The sequence below is a fragment of the Pteropus alecto genome, unplaced genomic scaffold, assembly GCF_000325575.1.
Source record: "Pteropus alecto unplaced genomic scaffold, ASM32557v1 scaffold177, whole genome shotgun sequence".
NCBI classification, from domain to species: domain Eukaryota; kingdom Metazoa; phylum Chordata; class Mammalia; order Chiroptera; family Pteropodidae; genus Pteropus; species Pteropus alecto.
In genome coordinates this window covers 3,935,662-3,951,596 of record NW_006442207.1, presented here as the reverse complement: position 1 = coordinate 3,951,596, position 15,935 = coordinate 3,935,662, and the positions used below count along the sequence as shown (strand labels likewise).

The 15,935-nt window shown below is 42.6% G+C and overlaps 1 protein-coding gene across 8 annotated transcripts in view; it reads right to left on the bottom strand.

The window, feature by feature from the left end:
• The window catches only part of ABLIM1 (actin binding LIM protein 1), a 256,869-nt gene that overhangs the window by 29,859 nt on the left and 211,075 nt on the right, over nt 1-15,935 (bottom strand). For 7 of the 8 annotated variants that reach the window (XM_015596345.2, XM_015596347.2, XM_015596344.2 and 4 more), the window contains 3 exons: nt 5,221-5,298; nt 4,385-4,540; nt 586-621 (listed from right to left, as the gene is read on the bottom strand). In XM_015596345.2, the coding sequence (XP_015451831.1) occupies nt 586-621; nt 4,385-4,540; nt 5,221-5,298 (270 nt within the window). Of the gene's footprint in view, nt 1-585; nt 622-4,384; nt 4,541-5,220; nt 5,299-14,395; nt 14,480-15,935 lie in introns of all 8 variants that reach the window. The other variant, XM_006920840.3, reaches the window with a different exon arrangement.

The window sequence follows — 15,935 nt, the reverse complement described above, 5'->3', positions numbered from 1 at the left end:
TTTTGGGGTTGATATGGGACCCAGTGCTCACTATGGGATAATCACCGATGGCTCTATGTGATCCAGACACACAGGAATAGCCAGCCTGGTGGGCTGGATAAAAGCCACTGCAAAGTCTGTTTACTCTGAGGAGGGTACAAGACAATTGATTTTAGACTAAAAGGAGTGGCCTCCCATGAAGATGACTCTGTTTATAGAATACACTATGGCTGCTGTTGGCCATTTCAGATAATTCAGAATGTTAGGATTCAGATTAATGGATTATGGATGAAGGGAGTGAGCCCCATGTTGGGCCAAATGGCTTAACTCTCTGCAAACCCTTTCCTACCATTTAGAGGCACGGGCTCAGATCAGTATAAGGTTGTTTTTACCCCTTAGTCTCCATTTAACAAGAAATTTACTGCTCTATCTTACAGTCATATCTTACATGTAATGAATGCTACATTCATCATAATCTTCCACAGTTTTTCCTATTTCTTCTGTGTTTATTTATTTTTTAATGTCCTCTTCCTCAAATTCCAGTCTAGGAAAGGTCCCAGTAACTCCCCAATTCCACCCATGATAACTTGGAAAAATGGCACTTACTTCTGCTGATGGGGTAGGAGACAAAGTCCTTGGAGACTGGAAGAATAAAAGAGAATTTAAAGTCACAATGTTTATTAACTTATCATTCGCTTATCAGCATCACTTGGAAACATTATTCGCACTACACATGCCATCACCCCTTGCCCACCCTGTCTTTTAATTTAGTACTTTGAGAGTGGGGCTTGGACAGGTATCAATGATGAAGTTCCTGGGGGGACTATGGTGCCCATCTTTGCCTAAGAACCATGGGTTTTGCTAAATACTTTGTGATGCTTTAAGTAATTAAGCTAGACGAATTGGAACTATTTCCCCTATAGGCTCAAACTATGCTCGGTTTACTACTATGAATTATGTACAATATCTACTGAAAGATAGAATTTTATAAACATGGTTATTGACTAAATTATAACCACAACAATCACATAAAACAGTTTGATGACTTTAATGACTACATAGGCCTGTGATGACCAGGTCTGTGGCATCCCACCTTGGTGGCCTTACCAACCTCACCACCATATACCTTCAGGCTTCATCCTTTCATGCACACAGGCTTCCATGGGGCCATCAACAGGCCACGCCCTCTCACCTCAGGGCCTTTATCTCTTCTGCCAGCAGGGCTTTTCACTCAGGCACCTGCAGGGCTCACACCCGTCTTCGGTGAGGTCTCTACTCAAAGGCACTACCACACTGAGCCTTCTATGACCCTCCTACTTAAAGCAGCAGCACTCCAGCCCAGGCACACTTTCTCCTTACTCTGCTTCATTTTTCCTCATAGCACTATCACCCTATAAAATTATATCTGTTTGTTTGCTTCTTGTCTGTCTCTCATTTTACACTGCAAGCTCCATGAGTGCGAGGACTCCGTTCATTTACAACTAAGTATTCCCAGTGACTAGAACAGGTTCCGGCACACATTAGGTGCCCGATACCTTTTTCCTAAATAAGGAATGAAATGTGCACAATTAAAATGCAAACAGCTTTCAAACAGAAAAGAAATGCAAATGGAGCATCCCAAAGAGTATGGCCAGGGATGGATTTCTCAGTTTCAGGATCTGCCCCTTCCAAATTTACAAGATGCTGCCAGGCTCGCTTGCACTCTGGACTTCCTGGTCTGGTCTGCGGCTTCAGCCTGTCTCTGGGGTCCCTTGAAGGCAGGGGCCAGGGCTGCCCCTGTGAGAGCAGGCTTCTGGATCCACCTATCTACGCTTTCTGAAGGCCCAGATGGCTACACAGAACTTCAAGTCTACTCCTCTGGTATTTCTAAAAAGGCGATATGTAGATTCTATGAAAGAAGTGTTAATAGCTAAAGGAATAAATAATCACATAGCTTGTAAAGTTAGCTGCAAGATCCAAGTACTGGGAAGGGTTTGCTAACATGTCCGATTTCTGATCCGGGAGCATCCTCCATGGAGAGTCTGCTCGGAGCAACCCACAGGTCATCATTCCAGGTTGTGACAGTAAGGATGCTGATTATGAAAGCAGTCAGTATTTTTGCTGACTACTTGTTATGTGCCAGGAACTGTTCTAATCTAAATATTTCACTTAATCCTTACAGAAAACCTCTAAGGTATTATTATTATCTTGAGTTTATCCATAAGGAGACTGGAATTTGTAATTTTCCCAAAGTCATATGTGAGGAAATATTGGATCCTGGTTCCAAATCCAGAAATGTTCACTTCAAAGCCTGAATTCTTATGTTTTTAGCCTGAGTGCTTATGTTTTACTGCCCAAAATGGAAGTACTGGGAAACACACAGCAACATACACATACCCCCAAACCCATGAAACAATTCACTTCCTAACACCATGAAACAATTCACTTCCTCCTTGCTTGTATGACTTGGATGCCAGGAAATTCTCGCCCACTTGGTCCAGGTCCAGCCCCTGTGCGCTTTGCTCAGGAATCTCCCTTTGTCCTTTATCCCCTGTGCGCTCTCCAGGGCACAATGGCAACGGAACCACCCAGGCCTGCCCACCTGCACTTGAGAGCTGCCACGGATGCAGCTGACCACTAGGTGGCACTACATGAAAACAGATACCACTTCCTGACCCGTGGACCCTTTCAATTCGGAGCTCTGCTCCGGAGTAAAATCCAGGTTGGAAAATAAGTGAAAAGAATAACATATATTATAATTACAGATAAACATAAATATAATCATAAAACAATAAACATTATATATAATTGAGAACAAACGAAACAAAATCACCACATTTTCATGCCTCTTCTTCATACGCGACCTCAAAGCCCCGTGTGGACGTTACGGATAGTTTCCAGCATGTTTTAACCTTGGCTGAACGCTGATTTTGGACCCTTACTTGAGTAACATCTACGTGACGGACTCTAATCAGTTTATGGATGACTCCAGTTTAAAAAATAAAAAGGTAAAACTTTTTAGAGTGTGTTGAATAGGCCAGGGAAAACAGAGCCCACGAGACTGGGGTAGGAAGTGACAACAGGGGCTTTCAACCTTGAAAGAGGACAAGGGTGGGGACACCCCAGGGGCTGAGAGGCAGCAGAATGGGTCTGCCTGGGGAGCATGAATAAGCCCCAAGAAGACAGGTACCAATGACAGTAGTAGCTGTCATTTGCTCAATATTTACGAGTCTGGCTCTCTGCTAATTGCTTTTATAGATTAGTTAATATAGATTAACAGATAATAAATTAGATAATAAATTATCTAGATATTATGTAGACATTAACCTTTAATTGACAGTTTATTTAATCCTCACTAACACACCATGAGGAAGATTCTGTCATTATCCTATCTGTTTTACAGATGAAGGAACTAGGATCAGAATGGATGTCACATGGCCAAAGTCACACAGCCAGCATGTGCAGTCCCCAGGCTGAGCTCTGGTAACTTGATTCCACAACCCTAGCTCACTATACTGTGATGCCATTCTCTGTTTTTTTCTAATTTTACACACTCTATCTATCTTACTATGCTAGAAACTGCCGATGTCAAAATTTAGGGAGTGTACTTTCTCTCCTCATGATCTCAATATAGTTCAGCTTGCCCCAAGACCAAGACCACCCCTGCCCACACACATACAAACCCCTCCTTCCCTATTCTCTCTGCCCAGCTCACAGAATGAATCTCTCCTAACAACTGTGGCTTTCTCCTGTAGGTAAAAAAAAGGGGCGCTGTAATAAATCACAAATCCCTAACTGGACAGGTCACGGAGGGTAGTGATGCCCGGACACATAACGTCTTTAGTAAAAGGCTTATCTTTGTCTGAAGCCCCGCCCATTGTTTCTGTGCATCTAGGTTCACACACCTTTGAAATGCCTCCTTTCAGACCCCTCCTTCTAAAGCGTGAGCCTGTCATCCAAACCCCACCTTGCTTTCTCCCACCCTCTGGTAATCTTCCTTATATTCATTCCTTCCTAAATTTCAAATGCATAAAAGCAGCTGTAAAACTTATTCTCCGGAGCGTTGGAGATCTTGCTCCCTGGCAGATGTCATCAGTTATGGCTCAAATAAAAACTCTCATAAAAATTCTCTACAGGTTTGGATGTTTCTTATGTAAACACCTCTCGGCATGCAACCTGCTAGAACGCTTATTCATCTTTCACTTGTTTTCTGCGTGGCTGTTCTGCTCCCCATCTCTCTGTAACCTCCCGAGGAAAGGGACAGTGGAATAGGTTTTTAAATACCTCAAAGTGCCTGGTCTGGAAGGGTGCAAATAGGGTGCAATCAAAAGGGCCCTCTGACTTATTTGGACTTTAACCGGTCGTTCTTACGCAGGTAACCAAGAGAAGTAAGCTGTACAACTCACAGCTTCCAGGAGTTTATTACCTCTCCCAGGCTCTGTCTCTCTTGTTTGTCGTCATAGCCTGAAGTGTAGAAAGGCTCATAGGTAATAAGATCTGGACGTTCAATATCATAAATTGCCTTGACCTTGGGAATGGCTGCTAAATCCTTGTACTCCAGGATTTCATTGTCCACTTTTGCCTGGCAAAGTTAAACAGAAAGAAAAGTTATTCAGCAGTGTCATTTCTTTGGGGAGCTACTATTAAACTAAAACACTTTGCTTGGCAGAGGCAAACTCTTTAGACAGTTGTCCATTTATACCATATGTTAATCACATTTAAAAAAATAAGTCATCATAAGCTTAGGAAAAAGTCTACGTGGAATTCATCAAGTAGAGAAACCTGTACACCTTCAGGATAATTTCCTAAATGTATTACAGAGAAGGAAAAGCTCGAACAGATGGTCAAAATATCCGCCCAGATGGCTGAAAACAAAAACTGCATGTTTAATAAACTAAATATTTAAATACCTTTGTGATAGAATTTAAGAACATTTACTATCAGCATAATAAAGCATATAATTAATCCCCAAATATCTATATGCAAGTTAGATGCAATGATTTTTTAAAGTCCTGCATCATATTACTATATTTTATGGGTCATTTACTTGATCACTCCACTGATGGTTACAGTCACCTATAAATTTAATTACCTGAAGGAAAACATGATAGAGAGAAGGCTAATGTACAACAATGAAAACTGAATCCCATAACAGAAATAGAAATCATTTGGGATTATTCTGGTTTTGGATTACCTACTCCGCGATTATCATCTGCTACCTTACCTGTCCCAGAAATGTCTCTTTGGGAAGTAGATACTTACATAGATAGTGTGGCCTGGGGAGCCAGGGATGCTGGAGCCTGTTCTAGAATAAATGCTTTCGGATGAAGTCCTGGTAGGCTGTAAAATAAACAGTGACTTGTAAGATTTCAGGCCATGGCTTCTGAATCGAGACTGGCCTAAGTCCCTAAGCTTTACTAAAAACTGAGCTGGTGAAAAGAACAAAGACGAGGGACTTTTCCGAATAAGGGAAAATAGAACCTAGAGAGAAAGGTAAATGAGAACTAGTTGTACAGTCAGCCTTGAAAATGCATTTGTGGCTTTTCTTTCTATCTATCTCCTCTTCCTTGTTCCCTACAAGAGCTTCTGGCTCTACCTTCAAGCACGTTCCTCTCTATCTCCATTGTCATAATCCCCCAGTCACCACCTCTGCTCGTTTGGACTACTGCGATGTCCCCTCCTCTGTGGGTTTCCTGCCTTCATTCTTGTCCTCTTTGAATCTACATGGTACCCAGTGGCCAGAGAGATCTTTTAAGGATATAATTTAGATTGTCTCCTTCCTGCTTTGGCTTCAGTGTCCACTTAGAATAAAGTCACGACTCCCAGGGCCTCAGGATTTTGTCCTTGCCTTCCCTCACACTGTCACCCACAAGCCACCATCACTCGTAGAACACGGAACATGTCCCCGTTTTCAGGGCTCTAATCCTTGATGCTCCCTCTGAAATACTCTGATCCATTTTACTTGGTTGATTTTTTTTCCTCCTTCAGTCTTGGCTTAAATACCACCTCCTCCAAGAAGCCCTCCCTGACCTTCCAATCCAGAGTTGGTTCACCTTGTTATTTTCTTTCGTAGTGTCATTCTTATTTTTTCCTTCATGAACAAAATGTATGTCCATATTTATTGTTTCCTTCCATCATGTCTTACCTCCCTAACTTTAGTTATGATCTCTGCCCTTATACGGTTTATTTTTTCAGTGTATGTGCCCAATGATTTACACAGGTACAAAGAAGACATAAATACTTATGGAGAGAATGAGCTAGAATTTGTGAATTTTAAACGAATACTAAGTTTGTGGATACTTGACTCATATTAAGTACATGACTTGAGCCTAACCACACACACAGTCACTGAGGTGAGGTGAGGTGAGGTTAGAGGTCAGCCACTGGGGAAGTTACAAGAAACTGGACTTCATAATATAAGCTTCGAGAACCCCAACAATGAGCAGTGGTGACAGGAGAGGGGGAAATGCATAAACTAGGATTCACTGCCCCCTATCTCTGCTTGGCACATTCTGGAAAGTTCTGCCAAGAAAACCAGAGGCCTGGTCTTTTGCTCCCCAGCATGCAGCTATTCCTTGGAGGGGATATTTGATTATTCTATGTTAGGAATAGAACCTTTTCCTCGTTGGTACTGTTTCTGCTGATACTTAGCACCTTGAATATGCAAGTAGCTGAGCCAAAAGAGCCTCTAAAATCAAGGATGCTGCCTCTCTAAGTAATTCACATCTGAAACAAAGAAAGCCAACCCACTGGGCCAGTTAGAGGCAGGCAGTGATTACACTTGCTCTAACAGGAAGAATTCACTGGAGGACTGTGACCAATCATCTCAGCTGGTGTCCCTGGTGTCTTCGAGATACCAGGGTGAAGGAGGTTGGGGAACCCACACTGCACGAGCAGAGCTGTGCCAGGCTCATGGCTTCTGGTCAAGACCTGCCACACACAAGTACTTTCCTTCTGAAGTTCCAATTTTCCAATCATGGGCATATCTCAGTATGAGAAAATCCCCAATTCTGAGTACATTGAAAGGATTCACATAATAACACTATCAAAAAGTCCAATTCCTTGATCTAATACTTAATCAAAATAGAAGTGACACAACCAAAGTTCAGGCCTTCTTTAAAAAAAAAAATGCCACATCTTAATAAAGTTGAGCCAATACCCACCTCTGTGGGATAATAATTAACTATAGGTTAATCCTCATCTTCAAGTGGCCAGGAGCTAATATTTGCCAAACCCAATATCAAAATGAAACCTCTTAAGTAACAACAGAAGAATGTTTATAGCAGCTAATGTTTATTGCCCACTTACTATGTGACAGGCCCTGTGCCGAGTTCTCAGGCATGATCTCGTTTAATCCTCTCAATAACCCCACGAGGTAGGTGCTGCTATCAGCTCTATTTTATAGATGAGGAAAAAGCATGCATGCTGTAAGCCACACAGGGAGACAGGTGTCATGATCTGAACCCTAGAGATAGAGCCCAAGCTCTTAATCCCTGCACTAAAATTTCCTCCATGTCGTAAGGTAAGTGTGACCATACACTTCCCAACAACATAGCTATGGGACAAAGAAGGTGAAAAGAAAAATATTGAGCTCGACTAGCAGAAAATGGTGCCTGCAAACTGAAAATATGTTTATTGCCACTGGCTTTATAAGAACACCCCGCATTTATAAGAACGAGCTGTGTTGGGGTGGGGTAGGAGACGGTGCGGGACAGGCGGACATCTTCAGTTACTGCTGTTGCTATGACAATGGCCTATTTTCATTAACGAGCAGCTAGGACACTGTGTGAACAACCAAGTGCACACTGAGTTTTAGGGTCTCTCCCACATGAATCATCCTGATTTTGCCAAACGAGGGTGGGGGATGCTTTCGGCCTTTCTTCTCACGATGCACCAGGGGGTGGGGGGGGGGGCGGGGTTGGCTCCGAAGTGTTTTGTTCTCTCGTGTATTGTGCGTGCTCACAGCTGGAGAACGATGCGAGTGCATGTCAGGAAGGGGCCTTTCATGCTCTCTTCCAGGGAAGAAAAATTCCACGGAGAGGAAAGGTCTCTTGGCTGCACTAGCCTCTTTCAGCTCAGTCTTCCTCCACCTTCCTCCTTCATTGGATCAGAATATCCTGGGGGTTATGCAGGCTTTCTCAGAACGTTTATCCGGTTCATTTACAGGAGAATGCGGGGCTAAAGGTTTTAAGAGTTATCTAACAATGTGAATTTTTGTCAAGTCTCATTTGAGTCTTTTAAAAGTTTTCAGATTTGGATCACCTCTAATTTGCCTACCCCTGCCCTGGGTTCTCTGATTCCAAAATAAAGATTTTAGGTTTTTAGAATTAGACAGTTTTCAAAGTCAAGTCAGTGTTCACCAAACCCGCCGGTGCTCTGGCTCTTGTTAGAGGTATCACTCCGCCATGTGCGTCTTCAGACTTCTTAGCGTTCCTGGAGAAATGCTCAAGACGTCTCTTGGAGACTCAGAAGCTGCTCTTTCTTTCACTGCAGTCACCACTGTTTGCTTCTGCTTCCCTCTGACTTCTGAACCTTACTGTAAAACTGACTTCCACAGGTATCTTGTTTATGGGTTGGGTTCCATTCTTGCTTGCCTATTTTCTTACAGGAGTCCTTCTCAGTTTTCCTGTCTAACATGAAATAATGGGATAAAACACAACTCTGTATAATAGAGTGGGGTTAAAAGGCTGGCTCGGGAGTCAAATAATTTATTCAAATCCTGGCTCTACTGGTTGTATGCCAGTACGCGACTTTTACATTTTCTCCTCTCTCTCTTTTTTTTCTTTTGGCTTCCTTGGGCTTCAACTTCTCCATTGTATCTTGTTTATGGGTTGGGTTCCATTCTTGCTTGCCTATTTTCTTACAGGAGTCCTTCTCAGTTTTCCTGTCTAACATGAAATAATGGGATAAAACACAACTCTGTATAATAGAGTGGGGTTAAAAGGCTGGCTTGGGAGTCAAATAATTTATTCAAATCCTGGCTCTACTGGTTGTATGCCAGTACGCGACTTTTACATTTTCTCCTCTCTCTCTTTTTTTCTTTTGGCTTCCTTGGGCTTCAACTTCTCCATTTACAGAGTGGAGGAGAGGGTACTAACAACCACTGCTTCATAGGGATAAATGGGACAATACAGATAAAGCTACGAGCACACCTGCTTGACATGGGCCAAGTACCCGGCATTTTCCAGACATCTGGCATCAGGCAGGTCATCTCAAATACTCAAGGACAGCACTGCCTCCTTTTGCCTCTTGTGACGGTCCTTTCAAACATGAGCTACAGAGACTGGACTTTGCTACACACTTGGATGCCTTCCTATCAAACTCGGATGTGTTAAGTAATTTATCACAGTAGATGGGGCAGCAGCCCCACCTGGAGTTGACAAATGTCCTTCCCCTTCCTGAGAACTCCATTATGAAGTGATTCGGTATCCTCCCGAGACACTGACTTCCTGCTTAGGTCTCTGCTCTGGTAATTAATGCCCTTCCATGCTGTGCGGTGAAGACCTCGGACAGGCCTGTCTCATCTGCCAGGACGATTCCTGGTTTGCTGCCTCTTGACCTGTGCTCAAAGCTTAAACAGCGCACATGGATCGCCTGCTTTTTGTCACATTCCCTAATGGCTCTTGAAGTGTATTTGCTGACCCAGCAGAGATTAGAGAGGACCCTCCCTTATAAAGATAACAAAAATACTTTTAAAACCAAACTGTTTAATCTCAAATATTTGGAATTTTATATTTCAATTCTAAACATGTAAATTCTAAACATGTTGACTGTTAAATGAATATGATTATTATTAAAAGAACCCCTTTTTATTCTTCTAGCTATATTTTTCCCCCTAATTAATATATAACTTGCTGAGGGTCTCAAGGCTCAAGGTCTCCTCAAAAGACCCAGAGTGCTGTCTTCCAACAGAGTAGCTCAGATCCATTCTAAGTGAAACTCATCTTAACCTCAAAAGCAACAACTTACTGACTCGCTTTCCCTCTTTCGAATCACACTGACAGTTTCTTCTTTACATTAATTCTAGTGTCACCCCTTTGGGCTGTGATAACATTTTACTGATGATCCATATTCCCACAGATGATCTTTATGCACAATTATTTAATCTAAATTACTATTTCGACTCATTTGAATATCCAGGCTAACAACAGTGACCCAGTAATTATGAACTGAATTCAGTGACACGATGGGTCGACAGCCTTTGGTTCTGGACTTCTCCGTGAGAGCTACAGCTATGATGAACAAAATTATTCTCTTGCCTATATTATAAATAAAGATAAATTTTAAATATTTATTCTTAAAGCCATGCCCACTTCTGTTCTGTAGAGACAGGAAACAAGGACCTGTGACTAAGCTGTGAAAAGCAAATGCAATTTGCTTCTTTTCCTTTAAGCACCTTTTCCTTCGTCCTTAAAGAAAAAACCAACGTGAAAGAACAGTGAGAAAAATTCAGTTCTTTGGTTAAAAAAAGTGGGGAGCAGGGGACGGGGGGAGGAGGCACATAGATATAGAAAGGACTATAGGCTGGCTGTGATCTCTCAAAGTATTTTGCCTATAAGATTTGGCAAATGATTTAATCATTATTTTGGCAACAGGAGAAAAGAAGCCTTCAGTAAGAAACTTCTAGTTGTATCTAGGGCTGTCCTCGCTCGATCTCTCCTGAAGAAGGGGTCCCTACGACCTACGTTTCTTTCCTCAGCACACCTTCACGTACTCTCTTTTGATTTCAATAAAGGTTTTTTTTTACCAAAAAAAAAAAAAAAAAAAAATCAACAAAGAGAGGTCTCGCCAGAAGACGAGTAGTTCATTTCAATGGGAAAAAGGAAAAATCGCATTTGATCACTTAGAGTAGATGCTTAAAAATGCATGTCTTTTCATTTTCTGTATGAAATCTTAAAAGCAAAAACCCTCTAACCACATTTCACCCACTTTCCCCTATGCCTTGACTTTGTCCGTCTATCCTACTGTTCAGGAGGCACAGTCACAGAATGAAAATGACATTGAAAAGACCTTTTTATGTTTCCACTCCAGCTCTCATCATTCTTCAAATATTGACCATTAAAAAAAAAACAAACAAAAAACTTACCAGAGTTCTGCCTGGAGAATAAGCAGAGAAATGACATTTTCTATTTACTCTCAATTATGGGCCACCATGCACACCTGGTCCCTTCCCAGGTGAGTGCTGGAAAGCGCTCTGCTCCCATGGCCTTCCCCCCAACTCAGCAGGAGCAGGATGCAACCACTACCTCTAATTTGCATTTGTCCAAAGCCATGCTCTAAGAAGGGAGACAAACTACAGGCAACTGGCAACCAGACTGCAGAGGTCTTATGAACACCTATAGGACAACTACTGGTATAAGGCGAGCGACACCTTACACGAAGTGCTGCTAAGGTTGACAGTACCTGCCTTGGGTTTTTGTTGAAGTTCACTAGACAAGGTGGTGATAATAGCTGTAGAAGAAGGAATACTTTAAAAATCTATATACATTCAATGTTCACTCCCAAGTCAAGGAAGCATGAAATCAACTCCTTTGGGAAAAAGAGTTTATGTTTGAGAGGAAGCAGGAGGGTCTCACGGGCACACGACCCCTTCTCAGGAGAGTTTCACAAATGCCACCAGTCGCTACTACAGCCAAGAGGCCTGGATGTCTTTCCAGCGTGAATCGTGATACCTACTCATCCTGGTGAATCGTGAAGACCAAAGAGAATAAAATAGTCAAAGTGAAAGCTGGGAATAAAGCAGTATGTAGCGTAGCGACATGAACAATAATCAACCATATTATTTCCTTTCTAGACATATATAAAGCCCTACTTAGCTTTTAAGAAATATACACACTGTATTTGTTTGGTATATTACAGGTTTGCAAGCACATATGTTTTCATCGGTGAATGTTAGTTTCAAAAGAAAAAAATCTCACACCCATTTTGTATGGCAGCCCTTTCATGCTCTCGGCTCCAAAGACACAGCAGAGTGACTCCCTTTTTAGAATGAAAGCAAGTGATTCACTCGGATTATTACGAACTTGGTCCTGGGAATAGCATGTGCTTTGTCCACAATAAATGGCGACAGGAATTACAAATGCTCACTGCTGAGTTTTACCTATAGACACAATTTGCTGTTCATATAAAACTCTTCCAAGTGAGTAAAACTGGAGTACGTTTTTCTTAGGTAATTCTATTTTAATCATTTTCTTTTACCTGTAATTTGGCAAGACGAAAGGAGGAGTGATTTTAGAACATAAGGAATAAAATGACTTTCCTCCACAACAAAACCAGGGCTAATTTCTGGGGGGTAGAGTGCTGAGTGGCCTTGCAAGGAACACAGTCAGTTTACCTAATAACTGAATGTGTCTGATACTCTCTGGGGAAATGAGTTAATTACTATATAGGCTGCGGTATTTGAAAAAAATCAAAATGTCTGTGTAACTTGAGAATCGCTTTAGAGTGTTCAGGCTTCTTAAAAGTTCTGGTGAGCTGTTCTTCAATGGCCAATGGGTGAAGAGGACTGTGTCAAATGCCCCGTTTCCTTTGCTAGGTCCCAAGCTGTTTACAACTTCCTGCGACAAAGAAGCCACAGTTGACTTCACTGATATTTATGGCTGGATAATGGGGATCAGATGTCCCTTTTGAAAAACAGGATAGAAGGAGAGATGTTATTAAGGACAGATCTCTCTCTCTCTGTCCTCTAACTCACCACTTCTCAAGATGCCCCACCACGTCTTCTTCAGCGTCTGGAGCAAACCAAAATATTCGCTCGGTATTTTTCGTCAAATCATGAAAATGCATCAGTTGATTATAGCCTTAGGCTACAAAATAGCCTATAGTTGGTTATAGCCTTAGGCTATAAAACAGGACACTATTTGAATGATAAAGTATCGTTTTGGGGGGAAGACCTCCAAAACTATTGGAGAAGCAGCTTCTTGCCAACTGTCCCCACTGAGCAACACAGTGGGGACAATTTTTGGTTGTTCCGCTGAAGTCACGAGACTGTCATCTCGCATTATGTGAAAACTCTGCCTCTGGAGCTAAAGCTTTAAGATGGAGTGAAAATCATACGACAAATGCAAGTTGCTGTGTAACTCAGCTCATGGGCCAACAAGACGCACCTGAGGCCCAGGACCTGTGTAGTCTTGGGTTGACTCTGTCCTGCAGATGAAAAACGTAAGGATGTGATATCTAAAAGGTTTCTTTCTACTCTAAAACCCTATACTTTTAAATGTCTTTCGAATCATTAGAAGGTAAAGTTTAAACTAAAACCCTTCTGAGCGTTAGTGCAGTTCTGGCTAGCACAGGAAAAAGACCGAAGCGCTGTGCTGTGACCTTGACTTGTCGGCAGAGCTACAAAATGAGTTTCATGTGGGCAAAGATGGGGTTGTGGAGAGTCACTTGTAATTTAACAGGCCAAGGTTTCAACTGATTCTCAGAGACCCCGAAAGAAGGGTAAGTTTGTGCCAAGAACCCAATCTCCTGCCTCAGTGCTCATCCGGGGAGCTGGCTGAATACGCTCCCCGCTCCTGCAGGGCACCCTCTTCCTTAAACACCATCAGACGGAGCCGGAGTTTAATGCGCTCCTCATTCCGTCTTCCTAGGTTTCCCCCCTACCCCCTTTCTCTCCCCTTATGGAATAGTGGAAAGAACATGAGTTATGGACTCACAGGGACATGGGTTCCAATCCCAGCTCTTCCACTTAACCGGTGGGCTAACTCTGGGGGAAGTTACGTAACTACGATGTGTCTCAGTGTCTCCATCTGCTAAGTGGGAATAAGGACGGCCTTCTCATGGGCGTTCTTAGAAAGGTCAAATGCGAGTGTATGTCAATCTCCCGGCCTCTGCAGAGGAGCTGCCTGGTCTCTTTTGCTTCCTTTTCTACTTCACCACTTCTTTCTTGAGCTAAACCATTCCCTACCCAGGCAGTGCTTTCTTTGATTCCATGCTTTTGCTGTTCTTTTCAGGCGACTCCTGTCTCATCGTCTCCACATGCTCAAATCTCGTCCATCCTCCAGGAAGTGCCCCTTGAGACCCTTTCCCTCATCTGGCATTTTTTTGATCTATGTGATCCATATCCTGTGATATGTTTCTGTACCATTTCATAATTACTTCTCTGTCTTCTCTTCCCTACTAGTCTACGTCTACAGCCTCCAGCCCACACTATATCTGAGCGATGGCAAATATCTGTTCAATGAACAAACATGTGAACACAGGACCAAAGGGTAGCTTCTAACGTGCTTGCTTTAGCCACTGCTCTAAATGAAAACATCGATCAGAGAGGAAAACAGCCCAAATCGGAATGTGAGATGCGCTCTGTGGGGTGAGAAAAAGCATCTGCCTCTGCAGGAGCTGGAGTAGTTATGTGAAAAAAGCAGCACAAGGAGGAAAAGCGACAGAAGCCTGGGTCCGGGACAGCGGCTCCAAGCCTCAGCCTGGACACAGTGCCAACCTTCAGAGACGGAGACCGTCCTGTGCGTCGAATCAGACTTTTGGGATAAAAGAAATCGGATGATGAACGCTGAATGTTTGGTGGCTGCCATGAGACATGAAAAAAGGGAAGAATGAACAAAGAAATTACCTCTATTTAGAACACTATCCAAACAAACAAACAAAAAAAAACCTTTGAGAAAACTAATTTGATAGTAACACCAAGAGTCATTGCTTCGGTTGGTGTGTGTGTGTGTGTGTGTGTGTGTGTGTGTGTACGCGCACATGCGTGCTGAGGCCCAGGTTTAAAAGCACATTAACTGGTCTTCAAGTTACAGTATATTTACCTATGTTCCAAGCCCCCACTCCGACCTTCCCGTGATTCTGTTCCATTTATTTTGGCTCAGACATTCCATATGAAGAGTAAGGAGCCAGTGAAGCCACTGAGAGATGTTCTTTTAAAAATCTGTTGTTACAAACACCCGGTGAGTTCTTAAATATCAATAATGTGGAAAACTCAGTGGCATTGCTGAAAGACTCTTAAAACATTTTCATTTTGCTATGGTAACTGCACTAAAGTGACACCCAGTGAAAGGTCTGGAAATCTTGGCTCAAGATGTGTGATCTGTAGACACACCCTCAAGAGAGCACAAGACTTATTCCCTTATTCAAAAACTGACTCCTCTTTAGATCCCACCACGTCAGCACGTACCCCACTTGGGTAAACTGGAATGTCTTCCCTCAGAGGTGCATCACACCCCTCACTGCTGCCTTCCCAAGGTGAATGAGCTGCGGGCTGACCTGACCTCCCAAACGGTAAAGGCTGGCTTTAGAAGAGCTCTGGAATTCTCTGGAAACCTTCACTAAGGAAGAAAAAACAATAGCTCCTCTTGGCCAGAATGAGTGGAAGTATTTCACTAGCTGTTTTCATAAGCTTATCCAGAGAGTTCCATCAAGATGTGATCAAGAGTGTTGATGTGATCAAGATTTTTTTTTTCATCATTTTAGTGACACCATCTGCAAATTCAAGCAATCCTTCCTTAAAGAGAAAAGACCGCATTCCGTGCGGCCTGGCGTCATTAGCATTCCTCTCTTTGTCTCCCGAAAGATTTCATAGGGGATGAAGTAAACGAAACAGTGATTATTCAAAAGACCAAAAGCAGCACCGTAGGGACAGTGTGAGCCACTGGCTACTTGGGTGGTTTCTGGGCAGCACCCCCAAATATATTGTGAATTTTACATTCTTATGATAAAAGTGACAATAAGCACTCTCTCTCATGTTCTAGTATTTTACAAAGTTAACCCATTTCCAAAGCATCCATGGTTTCTCAGAAATCCCAGAATCTGGCACCCACGGGCGATGTTCCAGTGTGTGCCTGCTGGTCGCTGAACTGGAAGGTTATGTACACATGCTCAAGTTGAAGCTGTATGTTGAAAAAGAAACCAAAGCCAGCCTGATATTGGTGGGTAAATTCCTTTTCAGTTTGTCTTATCTTCACTCAACTATTCTGAGAAAAGTAGATTTTTTTTTTTTCTGCTTAAAGCTACTACTGGGTTATATA